Source organism: Corvus cornix, chromosome 4 (genome assembly GCF_000738735.6).
Source record: "Corvus cornix cornix isolate S_Up_H32 chromosome 4, ASM73873v5, whole genome shotgun sequence".
NCBI lineage: Eukaryota > Metazoa > Chordata > Aves > Passeriformes > Corvidae > Corvus > Corvus cornix.
Window position 1 is genome coordinate 15,215,111 of NC_046334.1, and position 17,818 is coordinate 15,232,928.

The 17,818-nt window shown below is 40.4% G+C and overlaps 1 protein-coding gene across 7 annotated transcripts in view; it reads left to right on the top strand.

Annotated features, from left to right (window-relative positions):
* Window positions 1-13,414, top strand: part of ANAPC10 (anaphase promoting complex subunit 10) — a 36,688-nt gene extending 23,274 nt beyond the window's left edge. For all 7 annotated transcript variants that reach the window (XM_039551391.1, XM_039551390.1, XM_039551389.1 and 4 more), the window contains exon 5: window positions 13,033-13,414. In XM_039551391.1, the coding sequence (XP_039407325.1) occupies window positions 13,033-13,263 (231 nt within the window). In that variant the 3' untranslated portion in view covers window positions 13,264-13,414. The remainder of the gene's footprint in view (window positions 1-13,032) is intronic.
* The last annotated feature ends 4,404 nt before the right edge of the window (window positions 13,415-17,818 follow it).

The following is a 17,818-nucleotide window of genomic DNA, read 5'->3' on the forward strand; positions in this document are numbered from 1 at the left end:
TCACTAGGTTATTGCCACTAAGTTATTTGAAATGGTTTGATAGACAATTAACTCAGTGTGGCCAGTTTTCAGACACTTAAATCTTTAATATTCCTTGCATAATTTTTTTTTTTCAAATACTTTCTTTGTATAATTTAACTGTAGCTATGTCTAGACATATTTCCTGGATATGGCTAAACAATTTTGAAGGTAAATTATGACCTGGGTTTTTTTGCACTTTCTTGCAAACATAGTATCATTCCATTATATATGTTAGGAGAAATGGGAACTGCAGACATCTGCAGTACAGTTTTCATCCAATTTGCAAACTTCTGCCCCTTTGTAAAGTTAGTTACTTCCCAGAAATGTTTTCCAGCCTTAACGTCCATTTACAGTCAGTATGTGCAGTGCGCCCATAGAATACATTTATATTGTTCCTACTTGTACCCAGCAGTTCTAGCTCAAAAAGAATTCATAGGACTTCTCCCTTTATGCTTTGCCATCTTCTGGGTGTTCATTCTATTTGCCTTAAGGTCCTCTTGTATAAGGCCATTGTTCACAGCACTTGTTTCTTGCTTAAAGAATATTCTGTCTATACTCTCCTTGAAGATTCTGTGGTGTTAATCATAGAATCATTTAGGTTGGAAAAGACCTCTAAGACCATCAAGTCCAGCCTGTTCTGTTACTTTTCATAAAAGGCAGCTGCCTTGTCCCGTTCTGCAGTTCCATTTGTAATGCAAATTCAACCTGAACTTCAGAATGGTTCTTTAAATATATATTCAGGCTTCTTTGCAGTAGCCCTTGTTCAGTCTGTTTCTGTTCTCTCTGTGTAGCTGTCTGCTGTTTCATTACCGGTTTCCCCTGCCTCTCTTCAGTAGATGAAGTGCTACTCTCTTCCCTGAGAGCAGCCTGACTCACCTGGAAGTTGTAAGAGATGATGTCTTTATATTGGGTGGGTGCTGCTCTGAAGAGGGACTAAGATTTTGATATCTCAGTACAGGAAAATCTTAGGGCTTTTTGGTGCTTGGGCAGGGAGAACTCAAATTTATGACTAAGATACAAACTTAAATAAAAGGGCTAGTAATATGTTTTATTAAGTAATTTTTAAGAACTCTGTGCCCTATTTCCTTTGTTATGAAAACCTCAGTCCACATACTTAACCAGATGGGGGTTTTCTGATACTTTTGTCACTATTTTTTATTTTGTGTTATGACAAAAAACTTTGAATGCAGATGGTACTATTTGTTTGAGTGAACATGGAAAGCTGTAGTGGCTTTTGTTATGTTTGACAGTTGTTTTTTCCAATCTTCTGATCATGTAAAATTTACTGAGGGTTTTCAAAAGCACCGCAAAAGTTACTGTATCAGTTGGTCATCATTTTCAGATTCCTGCTTAGCAGCATCCTTACACAGTTACCTTGTGCATATGGGGCCTCCTCCTTAGTTACTTACTTGTCCATAAAATGAAGAAACATTAATAAGATAAACTTTGATTTGAAGTGCTTCCCTAAAGGTGTAGAACATTTGTTTTCATTAAATGAGATTTGCACTTCTTTCTAAATGTGCTATGTGCAGTGTTCGCTATATATTTTACAGTAATATTTTGTGGTTTGTTTGTTTAGTTTTGGGGGGTTTTTTTGTTTTTTTTGTTTGTTTTTTGAATGTACTGTTTCTTTTCTCACATCTGCATCTATAATACTGAGTCACCGATAATTTGAGTTGCAAAGTACCCTGGTTAATAAAAAAAAAAAAAAAAAATCCCTCATTCTTCTTTCAGAATGCTGGAATTTTGAAAAGACTTGCAGCAAACCATGGATTTTCTACCATTCATTTTTCATGCCAGACTGTCCAGATGCAGTCTGTTCCAGTATGTCTGCAACTAGAACTTTACACAACTTAGGTACCAGAAATAGGCAAACTGCAGCCGAAGGCTAGTTTTGGGCTGCATTACCTATTTTTTGATACTCTCAGCCAGGCCACCACGCCAGAGCCTAAGCTTAAGAATTTTTTTGTAGCTTTTTCATCTTCAGTGTGCTGAAGCTCAGGGGCAGTAACAGGTTCACATTGGAGCTGAGTCCCTGTAGATCTGAAGGATTCTCCCAATACAGGAATCTTCTCAGAGTTGCAGTGCCCTTGCAAAGGCACTGCTATGGCACTCCTGTGGGCTGTGACAGCTGTGGAGTGAGACTAGGTCCCTGCAGGAGAATGCTGCTGCACTTAGGATGTATTTGTCTTCCTTTCCTCCATTCTTGACTGATTCTTAAATGAGTTATGAAACCCATTTTTTTTAAATCAGAGTTTCAAAATTTCACAGCTGTTACGGCTGATTTCAGTTGGAGATAGTATTCCTTCTGGAGCAACAGATTCCTCTTAAGATGGAATCTCTTTTAGCTGATACCAAACTAAACTTAGATGACTTCCTGCTGTGGGTAGGTTTGCTTTGGGGTTTTAGGCCTTATTTCCGTACTTGCACATATGAAACTCCATTCTAGACTGCATTGTCATTCTGTATTTGCTGGCTTGATCATTCTGCTTTTCAAAGGGACAGGGAGAAGGTCTTTGTATTTTTTTTCTGAAGTTCCAGTGGATAGGATGGTTGCCACTTAAGGCATACATGGCCTGGCAATCCTTCCCGAACAAGATTTAATTTATGGATGTGTCCAGCATAAACTGTTACGTGAAAGTTCAAATGACCTCACTTTACAATAGGATTTCAAAAATGTGGGACTGAAAAGCAAACTGTCCAAGGCTGTTCAACATTTTTGTCCTTCTCTGAAGCATTATGTACCTCTTGAGGTATGTATTTTTGTAATAAATGTTGAGTTCCCTATGCATTGCTCCTCACAGAACATACTGAAAAAAAAGTGCATATGGCACAGCAAATGGGAAAACAGTGTTTCTTTCTTTCCAGAGAGACTTTCCTAGCAAACAGTCTGTGACAAATTCCTGATTGTTTCTGCAGGTAAATTTTCTAGAATGAAGAGTTGTTTTCAGCCACATTTTAGAGAATGAAGTATTCAAAGACTGTTGTCAATTCTTTTTTTCTTTTTTCCTTTCCTTTTGCTTTTTTTCCTGCCACCCAGAGTTAAGCAGGCAATTGAGTCAGACAGTTCTGGCTGACAATTTCACAGTAGTTGAGCATTTGGCAGGTTATTTATTTGCCTCTCAGGCTGGATGTACCTGACTGTGCAAGTGCTGTGAGCAGATGCAGTGGTGGGAGTGTGATGGGCAGGGTGGAGGTTGCTTAAGTACCACGGACAGGGGCCCCTCCACACGTGTCGAGACCATCCATGACTTCATCTGTCAGGAGTTTTGTATGTGGGCAGTTCAGCACAGCCATGACCCTTTTGCAGGCATCATTACGTGGGATTCTTCATCACTTGGTGCTTTTGAAAGAGCTGCTTTTCCTGTGAATCCATGTTCTAAAACTCTTGGTATTCCACAGTGTGTGCCATTGTACCCCATTTCCTCCATTTGACAGTAGGCTCATGTACATACTTACCAGAGGCTGCCCATTGTGTCTAAGACTTAATTGTTGTCTTCTTATGTGTTCTTTGTCTGACTTCAGAAGATTTCAAAGACAGATTATGAGGGCATCCATAATGAAAAAACTGACTTTCCATGTTTACCATTCCATGGGTTAAATTTCAACTCTTCCTTGTTGCAGTGGGGATCCTGCAACACGCATATATCAAACCAGGAGTCCCGTGGAAAGGAAATATATATGGACAGACAGATTCTTGATAGCTGTTTCAGAGAGATGTTTATTTCTCCAGCCGCATGGCCGGAGCTCTGCCGAGGAACTGTTCCAGTCACGGGACCAAGGGTCCTTCTGCCCGCGCAGGGAACACAAACCAACCAATGGGAACGAGGCTGAGCAGGGACAGGGAAGCCCCGTGTCTGTGCCCTCAGGGCCCCTCTGCCAGGGCTACACGGCAGGGGAGGGACCCCAACACCTCACCCGTTTTATTTTAATAAAGGGAGAATGAAAACAACTGGACAAACATAACAAGAACCGTTTCAAGACAAAACAAGCCACCCTCCTGAGTCTTTAAATGTCCAATCAGATTCTGTGGAACATCTTAGGGCTGACAGAAGGGAGACAGAATTCTCTGAGCATGCTTTGTGGGGAAACTGAGGCAGGAGAGGGTTTAATTTCTTCCCTCCCCCTTTTCATCCCCCACTCGGCATTGGAAAGGGATTTTTTGGGAAACAATTGGCAAAAGCATGGTTTTGTGAGGGAAACCATGGATGAAAAAACGGATTGGGAATACACTGGGGGTAATAGGACATAGGGTAAAAGGGAAAGGTGGGATTAGGAAAGGGAAACTGTAGGGGGGGCTTACAATGGAGATATTGTCTAACATGACTACGATTTTTTGCATATATACTGCCTTTTACAGGAACACCATCAGGCCCAGTGACCTGCGATGCTTGTAACCCTTTTCTCCCTAGAACAATTTTGAATTCCACGACTTCTCCATCTCCCAAGCTTGGGATGCATTTTTCAGGGTTATTCTTTTTAATAGCAGTTCTATGCACGAATATGTCTTGCTGGTTGTCACACCTTGTTATAAAACCATAATTTTGCTTAACATTATACCATTTTACTATCCCTAAGGTCTTAGTTACTATGATCTTTTCCTTTTTCCGAGTGGCTGCTGTTTTCTGTCTCGCTGCGTCTTTGCTCTCTCCTTCGGTCGCTCCCGTGTTGGAATTGTCGGGGCTGCTGGTGCCTGCGCGCTCTTCCCGGGGTCGCGTTCGGGGCTGCGCGGGCTGGGCTGGGCCGCACCGCTCAGTTCTCCGCGCGTCGCCTCCTCCGGTCGCAGCTTCGCTGCCGCTGCCAGGCGCTGCACCCACGTCTCGGCCGGGCCCCCGAGCGATGACTCCCCCGCGCCCTGCTCCAGCACGTGTTTCGGTTCGGCGCGGCTCCGTTCTACCGCCACCGCCGCCCACCGCCGCCCGCGCGCCGCCTCTCTCGGTCGGGCGTTCACGGGGCTCGCTCCACCACGCGCTGTGCTGGGCCGGGCGGGCACCGCCGGGTCCCGCCGCTCCCGCCACGCCTCGCTCCGCCACCGGCACTGCGGCTCGCGTGGCTCCGCCCGCGCGCAGGAACTGCCTCGCTGCTGCTCGCAGAGCGCTCGGTGCACGTGGCCTGGGCCGCACGGTCCCTGCGCCAGGCTTCCCTTCGCCAGGACACAGCTGACATTGCTCAACAGTCTCGGTAACTAAATAATATTCACGAAAATATTCTTCCATCGGCATATATTTTGACTCCAGTATTAACTGTGTCCAAACGGTTTTCCAAAAGCCCTTGGTAAGAATTAAATCTCAAGAAACATAGAAAAAGTTCTTAAACAACCATGCCAGGAAGTGTTTCAGTTCTTTTTGAGCTTGAATCAAGCTAAAATTTACAAATCGTTGTTCAAGAATCATTTTAAGTTTAAGATAAATGTCCATATGCGGCTCTGAGAGCCAAGAGTCTTCCCACCGTTCCTCCATAGTTTAGATATGGAATAGCAAAGCAAAACCAAGAAGAGGAATCCAAAGTTTTCAGGGTTTACTCACACAAATCAGTCGCTTAGGGATCGGGGATCGTTCTGCCCACATTCTCCACCATTTGTTGCAGTGGGGATCCTGCAACACGCATATATCAAACCAGGAGTCCCGTGGAAAGGAAATATATATGGACAGACAGATTCTTGCTAGATGTTTCAGAGATGTTTATTTCTCCAGCCGCATGGCCGGAGCTCTGCCGAGGAACTGCTCCAGTCACGGGACCAAGGGTCCTTCTGCCCGCGCAGGGAACACAAACCAACCAATGGGAACGAGGCTGAGCAGGGGCAGGGAAGCCCCGTGTCTGTGCCCTCAGGGCCCCTCTCCCAGGGCTACACGGCGGGGGAGGAGACCCCAACACCTCAAAATGCGGAAGGTATCTTTTCAGCTTTTTACCGGCTAGCGCTTGTATTTCAATGCCTTAGAAAGCCTCGAGCAGCCTTGAGAGGTAGCACGGGCGATCTAGCACTTTAGTAGCTCTAAAATCGGTACCTGAATCAGCTGCAGAGCAAATACCATCAGCAGAAGCAAAGAGGGAGAAATATAGCTCCCTGCTCGCTCAATTCCCTGCAGTTAGAAGCCTTCAAATGAGACAGACGACCAGAGATGTTTACAGGAAAGTAGCTGAGCTGAGAGAGGGCGTTTGCCTCCCCTCGACCATCTTTTTATTCAGAGGAGGGGAAAGGGGAGGACTGGGGGCGGACCCGGGGTGAGCGGCCAATCAGACACTGCTAAAGAGTCTGAGTTACATTTGGCTTTGCCCGCGCTTGGAAAAAAGGGGTTCAGAGCACATGTCTTTGGGAGGGGGGAGGGGAAGCTCAGAACAGGCAGCAACACTTCCTAACTTTATTCCTGTTGTAATATTGAAATTCTGTCTGAATCAACTATACATCTTGGAAGGTATTGCACTGGTTTCTCAGCAGAATCAAAAGGGTTCCTTTTTAGCTGTATGGGGAAATTACAATCAGGACACCCAATTCTGAAGAATATTAAAGAGGACCAGTCACTGAGACCATTTCATGGGTTGGCTGGTGAGTCATTCTGCCAAATGAAGTTTAGGTTGCGTCATACATGGCTCAATTGGCATCATCTGCTCCCCTCAGAAAGTGGCACTGTGACACAATCCACTGACGTTGTCCAACGTGTGTTGTGCTGCTTAAGTCATTCAAATAGGAAATTTGGAAACGCAGTGTAAGAATCTGTATTTAAGCATTGTGAATACTAATCCTTGATCCATGAAGAATTACCTTTCTAGATTTTCTTCCTTTTCTACATATTCTTCCTAGCTTGGTTTGAGTGTTTAGTTGTCTTTATTTTAATTGGATGCAACTTTCTAACACCTGGGCATTGATTAATTTTTACTGTTTTAATCTGGAGCAGAATAGTCTGAAGGAGGTTCTATAAAACTTCTTGCAAGGATCTTTTGGACCTTTTTCAACCTTCCCAGTCTTCCCAAAAGTTATTTCTTTCACTTTATTTGAACAAAGAGCTTATAGGATACTTTAGTGTATAGGATACTAAAAGATAGGAACTTCTGGTGTTTGCAGGTTTCACTCTCTAATATAGCTTATTCTGCATCAGTCTCCTGTCTACCCAAATCCACAGCGGACTCTTCCTGAGGGATGGACTGTTTCCTCTAGACTCTTCAGGAACTGCTGTTTAAAAGAATGGAAAACTTCTCTTGCCTAATGGACTGAAATGAGATTGCTTGACCGTTTAAGGAGGTGGCTGATTAAGACCACAGAGGCACCTCCTTAGGTGGTCGTTGCTTCATCCGAGCACAGGAGTGTGCTGTTCACAGTGGGTCCTTTGAGCCTGTTCCTATGTTCCCTGTTAAGCTGCTAATGTGGTGTCCCTCCTTTGGCTCACTTGGAACTCACTGAGTTTCTTTTGGACATGCTTCATTTTTTCTGCTGGAACTGGTGCATCACTGCTATTAACTGGTTCTCTTCCTTCCTAAGTGAAGTGATGGCTGAAGCCCAAGCTCTGCTACTTCATGTGTTGACAGTTCCAATACTTGGAATTATGCAGAGGCACACAGATTCTCAGTCCTGGTAACTACATGGTAGGACACGGCAGTTATGGAAACAGAAGTTTGGAATTCAAGCCAGCCTTCTTTCTCCTTGCCAGTTGTTGTGAAAACATATTTGCATAGCTGTAAAAAACAATGGCTAAACAGGAAAAAGCCTTTCCCTACATGAGAAAGTTTGTGTATTGATAAATATTTAATTTCTGAACATAGCATTTCTTTTCCCTGAAACTTAGTTTTATAATCTGCTGCTTGAAAGAATACATTATTTATTGAGAACACCTGTTTGGAAAGCTTAGGTTTTTATAAGAAGTGTATTGTAAGAACTAGCTAAGCACATAGAGAGACAAAATTGTATGTGTGAAGAAGAGTCTAGCCACTACTTTTAATTTCATAGTTGGCTGAGTCACTAAAACAAAAAGCAGCTTTAACAGTTTTATGAGAAAAGTAGAAGGAGTAAAATCAAATGCTGTTTGATTTCACAGCCATTTGAATCTAGTAGTAAAGTTGATGAAATGGAAATTTGATGAGGTACCAACATCTCAGAACCATGTTGTCATGCTGAAGCTGTGATGGCAGCAAGAATTCTCAGCTTTCTGTCAGTACATAGGTCCTCTTCTGCACACTCTTCCCAGAGCAAAAAAATGGGCTTCTTTTTCTTCCTATATATATATATTTATTCCCCTGAGCTGGGAGCCCTGTCTAACATACATCCCTGAGTGTGAAACTACTTACAGGGAGTTTTTTCCTTTCTGTATCTTCACAAAAGATACCCTTAAAGGGCAAGAAAAATCATGTCTTATTTCAAGGATGTTAGCTTGCTGTAAATGTTGCCAAAAACTTGGGTTGCATTTGTAACCCTAGTAGAAGTAGCAATTAGAGTTAAGTGCCATTTGGAGACACTACAGAATGTAAACAAAATATCACTGATTATGGAAAAGAGATCAATATTCAATTTAAGTAGGATTAATACAATAGAAAAGTATTCTTTGGGTAAATAACTTCCTAGCCTGTAAGGAGGCTAGTGATTGTAGAACAAGCTTCCTCCTAAAAATCTTGTGTTCAGTCATCTCTCTGAAGTGTAGCCTCAAGTTGCTTTGGTCTTTTTTTCTTTTTTAAATTTTCGTTTTGTTGTGTGGTTTGCATCTTCTATGATAGGACACCCATTAGTTGCAACAGTAGCCTTGCCAAATATGTATGGAATTGTGTAGAACCTCTGGACTGTACAATAAAATGAAGAAACAGGGCCGTTAAATAGGCTGGGGAGGAGACTTCCATTGAGAACATTAATTTTGCTTTGGTTTTCCAAATAATGCGGATTCCTGGAGTTGGGAGTGTATGTCCGTAGGTAAAGCTGTAGCACGCAGAGGACAGGAAAAATAAGAAAGCAACGGAGAGAAAGCAGGAGAAGAGCTAGAGTATAACAGCAGCAAGGACAAGTGAGTGATTTTTCCATTTCAATTTTTATCCCTTTGTTCTTTTATTTTGACTTTCATGGTCTTCTTGTTTTCCAATTGTCATAAAATGTATAGTATTAAAAGCAAATTTTAAAAAGCTACAAACCCTGGTCTTTTAGTATATTGTACAGTAAGATTAGTCTAGAGCTGCAGGAACTGTTCTGAGTTACCAATACTGAACTTGCACTGATTCATTCCTGTGTTTTCCTTTTTTTAAAAAAAACTTTCCTGAAAAACACAGAAAGAAATTTTGAATTTTTAATTTCACTCAGGTGATTAGTAATAAAGCTGATTTTTTAAAAATTTCTTGGAAGACATTTAATTGTGACTGAGTCTTAATGATCTACATAAGATTAAAAATACAGGAGGAAACTTAATCTGGTATTTGCTCATAGTGGACTGCTACAGAATTGAGGTGAAATATACGTGTGTGTGTATGTCTGTATGTATATGCAGTAGTCTGTGCTTTTAAAGAACAGGCTTGACTTTGAGGAAAGTTGACTGAAATGGATTTCAAGTATAGTATTTACTGTAGGTGGAGCTGCCAGTGCCACCTGTACATAAGGTTATGGGACCCTTTCCATTTTAAGGCTTAACTCTTAGTTACTTTAACTTTTGGCAAAGTTCAGACAGATTTTTCCATGCCAGATATCTGCTTTGGGTTGAATTTTTTGAAAGTTTCAGCCAAAGCAGTTCTGTTCCAAGAATAAGGCTAGTGAAAAGTATGCTGTTTTGCTTGTGTGAGAATATTCTGGTGTCCTTCTTTGATGCTCCAGTGCCCCCAAGCTCTAAAGCAAGGATTTGAAATTTGGCAATAGTTCAGCCTTTGTGTTGAGGATGTGCCTTTTGCCTCCCTGTAAAAATCCACCCAAATTTCCAGACCGGTTTACAAGGCTTTGAAAGATTGCCATTTGCATGGGCTTAATAGGAATTTCTGAAAACTTCACAGTAAGCTTCCTTTAGATTCTGTTCACACTGGGAATGCTCCAGGCAGAGTAGAGCTGCATATTTCATCCCACTTCTGCTAGGAGTTGTGACGGTTGGGTCTGGGTGCTGACATTGAGCTAGGAGTGGGCAGCATTGTGTCTTGTATCACCCCTGCCTATTCCCATGTCCTGTTCCTTCTCCCTGGTGACAGACCTGTGCCCTCTGGAAAAAGAAACTGTCTCACTCATCTGAAAGAGCATGACAGATGTGGAGGAGAAGAATTTGGGAGAGTGTGTGTGTCTGGTTTATACCATTCCTTTGGTCACAGAAAATGTGTGTATCATACTGGCAAAACAATACTTCCTTTTCTACGGAATGTTCTGTTTGGTTTTGTTGCATTTAAACCTCCATAGTTGAGTGGGTATCAAGGTTTTAATGAACTATGTGAGCATCAATTAAAAAAAAGGTTAGACTCAAATGTCAGTACAGGAATGTTATTTAGAGGGCAGAAATCAAGAGCTCACTTTTTTCAAACATCTAACTCTGACCTCTTGCACTTAGTACACTGTAGCCTCCAACTTCATCACAAGTGCTGTGTGCTTTGTCCAAGAGGCAACTGTTTGACTGGAATGGGGAAAGGGGCCTATTCTGATGAGTCCAGAATTTGTACAAGTAAAGGTTGTGTATTCATCTGTTAGGGAAGTTTAAAAATGTGGAGTGAGTGAAGCTGAGACATGGGGAATTAAGAAAAAGACTTTGTGGCTAAGACAGTTCAGTGGTGCTTGATGAATTGCACTCTGTCTGTGCTCAGTCGTGGTATTTCTGCGAGAGGCACTCAAGTGACTGCTCCTAGGTGGCTGCTCAGACTCTGTGTTCGAGTGGCTGTGTTGAGAACTTGGATCTACTTGCAGAAATGCAGAACTGCAAGTGAACTCAGTGGGAGCTAAACCTCCTGTAAAATCCTGTATTTCACTTAAGACAGTAAAAACCAGCTCAGAGTACGTGAAATATGACATCTGGAGCCGGGGAACCTTTTAGTCTAATTAACCTAATGCCTCAGTTGCCAATTTTACAGGTGAAGGAATGACTTGTCCCGTCTCTGTAGAAAGGCTTGGGAAGAAATTGGTTGCCTTTGTAGCAGGACTGGAAAACAACATGCTGTGAATAGTGTGTAACCACCTCCCTTGATCAGGAGGAAACAAAGCATTGAAAAATATGCTATACTTTTATTTTTGGTACTTTAAAAAAAAACTTTATTAACTGATCAATTTCATATTGATCCAAGCATAAAAATCTCAGTATCGTAGCTCTTGAACTCAAATTTTCCACTTTGAATTAGCAGTCAAAATTTGTAGATGCTGAGAATAATATTAAAATGCAAGTTTAATTAACAGTAATTAAAAACAATATTATTAAAAAACAATAGCCTTTTAATTCTCTTCAAAATCACAGTCAGTTGACCTCAGTAGTAGTTGAATAAAATTTTAGGAGGATCCTCCTCCTCTGTTTATTATGAAAATGGAAAGCATCCTTGCTCAAGCTGTTTACTGCCACCTCACCATGATAAATTTCCCCTTTGTCAAGCTGCATCAACAAGACATCTTTTTTTTTTATCCCTTTGTAAAGCCAGCCATTACCTGAAGTTTCCTATGCAAAAAAAAAAAAAAAAAAAAGATTTTAAAAGTTTTTGAAAGGGACAGCGCTACAACAAATAAGTGACTGTGTGTTTGTGGAAATGTCTAGCTCCCAGAGTAAAATGATTTGCTGCTAAGATTTAGTGAATTTAATGCTTTGGAAATAATTCGTTGGAGAGTCTGCAGCAGTGGAGAGTTTTGGGTTGTGGTTTTTTGTTGGGTTTTTTTTTCTTGTTCTTCCTTTTAAGGTGGAGGTGAAAAAGATTTTTTTTGATTGCTACTTTAAGCTGAAGTAGTCATCAAACTTTTTTACTTGTTTCTTGAGTAATTTTCTCAGGGTGTTTGCCTCTGAACCAGTAGCTCTCAGATGGGTCTTTTGAAAGCTTCAGCATAAACAAGGCATTTGAACAGGATGTGCCATGCAGTATTTTCAGGAGAACGATGGGAATTTTGAGCTGCTCAAAGCACAGACATCTTCCTTAGGGGAACTCAGCTGCTAAGAACAGCACTCTTATTTGCTTAGCTGTGTGAAATCCGCTTGCTAGTGGACAATTGTTTTGTGTTTTGCTTTCTTTCCCCCCCAAGACTTCTGTTTACTTGTGTGCTCTTCCATGTGTGTTTTGAGCTGTGCTTTGAAGTTGGGCAGCTAGCTTTAAACAAAAGCTGTTACCATGCTCTGCATAGCATCCAGCTTGATTTCAGCAATCTGATGTGTCAGTGATGTGGTTTAGAGTTAACAAAATGCTGTTCTTTGCTTGCCTTGGCATTGGTTTGTGTAGGATTAAAATTAAAAAAGAAAAAAAGAATCATATCACACTGGGTATGTTGTAAAAAATGCAAGTCAAAGTGTGATTAGAATGTGATTAAATGGCTGTGCAGCAATTATTAATTGGCCAGGCATCTGTCTTGATACATGAGATATTTTATCCTCTGTCACCTTCCTTTTCCTCCTCCCCAACCCCCCCAATAATCTAAAGAATTTCTGAAAATCCAGACTTTGTGTGCACCTAATTTCCTACATAAGTAATTTTAGTATATTGTAGTTCAGAGCGCCTAGATAAAGCAATTTAAAATGCATCCTTTCTGTCATCTTTGAGCATTGCTCTTCAGTGAGAAGGTCCAAATACTACTGCTTTTTCTTTCTTGAGTTTACAGTGGATTCTATGTTCTTCTATATTGATTTTTATTTTAAGGTTAGGGCACAAAATGAGGAGTAGATTCTGAAAGGCAAAAGCAAACACAACTGCAGACAACCAAATTAATTTGTATTCAATTACGTGACCAGTAAATTAGCTATGAGTATTCAACTCTGTTATTTCAAATTAATTTGAAAAAGTTACTAAAATCTGATTAACAAGACTGCTTTATTAAATGGGTATAATATGTGATCATTTATATGAAGTATGTGAACTGTTTCTGAGTGTTTTGCTCTCCTGTCTTGTTTTTGGCAGCAACTGGAATTAGTGGAACCGAGTGGCTGGATCCATGTTCCTCTGACAGATACTCACAAGAAGCCCATTCGCACCTTTATGATCCAGATTGCTGTTCTAGCGAATCACCAAAATGGAAGAGACACTCACATGAGGCAAATCAAAGTGTACACCCCTGTGGAGGAGAGCTCCATTGGTAAATTTCCCAGATGTACAACAATTGATTTCATGATGTATCGCTCCATCAGATAAAAGTTCCTAAAGAGAAATGGTAAAGGTATTTTTTTCATGACCGTATCATTGCTAAAGTATTCAGATACTTAAAGAGCAGGGCTTACTTCAGTGTAATTATATCTTTATACTTTGTACAATTTTGAAATAAAGATAATCTTGTGTTACAGTATGTTGTAGTCTGTAATTTTGTTTCTTTTTCTAGGAGTCTGAGTGCTCTTGTACTCTCTGGGAGGGGAAAAAACAATCCAGGCACTCTTAAAAGAATGTATTTGACTGGGTGGGAATCAATAATTAATTTGATGTCATACAGGTATTTTGGGCTGGTGATTTCTTCCCCTAATGATCATGCATGGAAATAGTTTGTTCTTCTACCAAAAACTGCTCTTTTAGAAGTTGCTCTTCTTCTTGAACAGAGAGGATTTAAAGACATTATCAGTGGTATTTTCCCACTATTACTTATGCTAATGTGTTGTACCCTTTTCTCTAGAGGGTTGTTTCTGCTTAGTGGCCATCTGCATGGATTTAGCCTTCTTTGTAATTGCAAAGTAAATCATAGAATTATAGAACATCTCCAGTTGGAAGAGGCCTGGAAGGATCATCAACTCCAATTTGCAGCTTCTTGCATGACTACCTAAGACTAATCCATATGACTAAGTGTTGTCCAGATGCTCCTTGAACTGTGACAGGCTTGGTGCTGTAACCATTCTCCTGGGGAGCCTGTTCTAGTGACTGATAATGCAGTGAAGATGACAATGACATGAAGAAAACCAAACCTTTCCAAATTATTCCATATCGTATATATACATTAATGTAGATACACTGTGTGTAGGTCATCTAGCATGATAGCTGTTGAAAACAGGAGAGTTAGGAATGCTGTGGCATCCTGGAGCAATGTAGGAATAAATGTGGTGGTCCAATGCACCTTCTAAAGTACTGTGAACTCAAGTGTATAACAAGTAATCTCAGGTTCAGAGCACAGAATTCTTTTAATGTGTGTTTTAAAGTAAAGAGCATTGCGAGGAAAATGTGTGCTTTGTCTGCTTGCTGTGAGTAGGAATATTCAGCACCTCTACTAATGTCTCATAATCTAGTCATTAGTTATTTAATCTTTTAAAAAATGGAGTAGATTTTAGAGAGGTTGTTGAAGTTCAAAGGTTTCTTTTAAAATGTTCAGTACTGATCAAACCCATTCTCCCTCATAGCGCCATGAAAGTTGATGGTCAATCCAGACTGATCTCAGCCAAGGAAAACTTTTGTCACTCTTCTTAATTGTGAGCAAGGAAAGGCTGACAATAGTGGAGGCTCATCAAACAATGATACATAATCCTGCAGAGGAGAAAGGAGGTGAAATAGAGGAAAATAGGAAAGTTGTCAAAGAAGGAGGAAGATTTAACTGTTGAAATTCATTTTATATACTTGATGAAGCTGTTGCTTACTGGAAAGTTTTATCTGTGACTGAATTCCACAGTCTTTAGGAGGGTCATTAAACAGGGCATTTCGTGATAATGAACCTCATAGAGAAGTGCATGACTAATTTGGGGTTTCTATTTAAATGTAGATTCAATCATTTTGGGAGGACCTTAATGTTATTTTACCTTTCCATGTAAAAGGTGGATCAACTGCAGAATTCCTGCTTAGCAGAAGCTGGCTGAACTTGTGCCTTTCACCAAGTCTGTCTCTTCAGTGGATTTTCTTATATAGTGTCAGGGAATTGTACATTCCCATTCACTTAATTGAAGCAAATTATGTACTTTTGATGTCCACATGATAGTCTGCTGTTAAAAAACAACAAAAATCCTCTCCTGGATTTATCTAGTTATTTTTGATAAGTTATGGATGGTTTTTAAGAAAGGAGATTATTAGGCATGGGATTTTCCTGTTTTTCTCCCAGAAGATAAGATGGCAGTTTTCTATCCTAGCCTTGCATCATCAAGCCCCTGTTTCCTACTTAAGGATTCTACCACAGATAATTCTGTGGTAATTTTGCGCTTTGGTCAGTAACAGTTATCTTTTCATACATGTCACTCTGCAAGTAATGTCTAGAGTAATACTGCTCTGTGCCAAACATTATCCAGTAAACTAGGAACAAGCCTGTCAGCACGGTCTTGTTCTTATTTCTGTCTTGCCTTCAGTAGGCATCATTTTTGCATCTTTAGAGAACTGTTCTTGCTTTTATTGATTTTTTTCAGGACATCAACGCTCATATGGGATAGGGGGCAGCATTTGTGTCAAAAATTTGGATTTGTTATTTCTGGCAGTGTAGTTGAATAAGATGAAATGTAGCTTGAGTATGTATCCTATTCTGAAATTATGGATTGTGTTCAAGTGGTTTTAAGAACCCGTGATACCCATGGTAAACTGGGTTATGTTAAGCTTCGCTTTTGGGGAAGGAATCTGTACTTACCTAAAAACAAGTGCAGTGGCCATTCTAAATCCATAAGAAATCTTTTCTGTGTTGTTTTGTAACAATTGTAGATACTTTGCATTGCATTGGTATTTAACATCTGTGGAAGTATGCTTGGTTTTTAACATTTTTGGCACTTGGTCACGTAAGGCTGCTGATTTTTAAGTGATGAGATCCTAGATGAGTGTGTCTGAAAATAAAGCAAGTTGCTGCCTTTGTGTACGAATATAGTACTTAGTACTTGAATTGAGATAAACAAACTGGGCTGCCAAGTCATTCAGGAAGTTACTTACATGTATGTTATGTTTAGCTGCTGCTTCTTTTCCTTGCTCATTGTTTTCAGACATGCAGTTGTCTGGGATCTTATCACTTTCTCTTTTTCTCTTGTATAAGAAGCACCTGATAAATATCAAGTAGTACAAGTAATATTGGAATAAATGACAGACAAAATGGAAGATGTATTTGTACTAAAAAAAAATCATGATTTGGCAGTGATCTGACTCATCACTTCAAATAGTGGTAATTTAGGGGGTTTAAAACTTTTTCTTGGAAGATACCACACTAGGCCTTTCTGCCTCACAGAACAGAAATTTGATTCCCAGTGTAAGTATAAAACCCTTCCTTTTAATTAAAGTTTAGCTTATTTCCTTTGCAGACATGTAGAAGAGGGAGGTATCTGAGTGACCAGGATCTTGAGGAACTGTTGAAATGAAGGAGAGTACCTGTGTTTTGACTAAGTCATGTCTGTGTGTCTTCTTAGCACCACAGTGTAAATAAAAAAAGGCAGATGGCAGGACAGGGAGAAAAGAGGTATTTGCTGCTCCTGGTTTCTAAAATGGAGAAGAGCAAAACATTTATGTTTTGTTTAAGTTCACATAGGGAATCTCTGGCAGAGTTGGAAGTTCAAGCCATATCATCACTGTCTATCTTCACTGTGAAGCTGATTTTCAGATAATGATCCTGTTTCAAAGACAAATTTTTCAGTAATGCAATTTCTGTATGTAATTCCATTTTAAAGTTTAAACTATATTTTGGGTTCTGCTGTTCTAGTTTAGTCTGTAGGGGAGATGCCAGCACCCTGACTATAGATGCACCACTGAAACTCTTCAGCTGCGTCTTGGTGCTTGTTCTACCTCCCTGAAGCAAGTGTTACTGTTGGTACTTGATTTCTTCACCTGTGTTAAAACAGTTCAAGGGAAGTAATTGAAACATTATTCAGGCTTGAAATCTGTTTATACGTTAGAGAGAGCCAGATATTGAGATTGCCAGTACTGACTAGCAAAAACTCAGGAACTTGGGCATAATGAACGAAGGGATGGAAGAGACTGAAGGACCATGGAGAGCTACCAGATATTGGGAAGGCAAATTGTTGCCTCACGTAATAGGGCAAGCCACAGCTTTAGGCAGTAGGTCATTGCTTGAAAAATCCCCACCTTTCATACAGCAGTAGCCAGCAATAATTTTAATTGCCTGGACTGAAGAACTGCAAGTGAAACAGGTGCTCAGGCAATTTGTGCTGCCTGGAGTGAGTCAGGGTCATAAGACTGAACCTAGTAATTAGGGCTGAATTGCACTACACCTTGTAAAGAAAGAATGAGAGCCAGAAGCTACTCTACTAGTAAACTTCTCAGGAAATCCTGAAGACGTTAACAGTTTGTCAACCATAAATATGTGTCTTTGTTTCAAAATGGTCAGTGGGTTTTTCTATAACCTGTATTTCCAGGATGGGTCTGCTCGGTGAAATACAAAAGAAGAGTTCATTGCTCTGCCAGGCCTAAATGAAAGAGTAAGTCGTTATCATAATGTTACCGTGTTTTGCTGTGTAAATGAATTATGGACATAATTTTTAGTGGATATTTTTCTTGAATTTACCACTAAACTCTGCAGCTTTAGGAGAATGCATCTGAATTCTTTGGGATTATTGGATGACCCAGACTGACCTCAGCACATGCTTGCCTGCATGGGGGAAGTAGAGGTTTGGGGCTCTGAAGAGCCCATGGTTATAACATGCAGTGCAGTGCAGTGCTTTGAGGGCCTGACTTGTTTAATTCCTGGTAACCTTTGCGCTCTTATTCCTAAATTTTGTCATTCTGTGTTAACGGTTAATTAACACTGATGCATTGATCACAAGAATGCTTTGCATTCTTTTTCATGTATACAAAAATATTA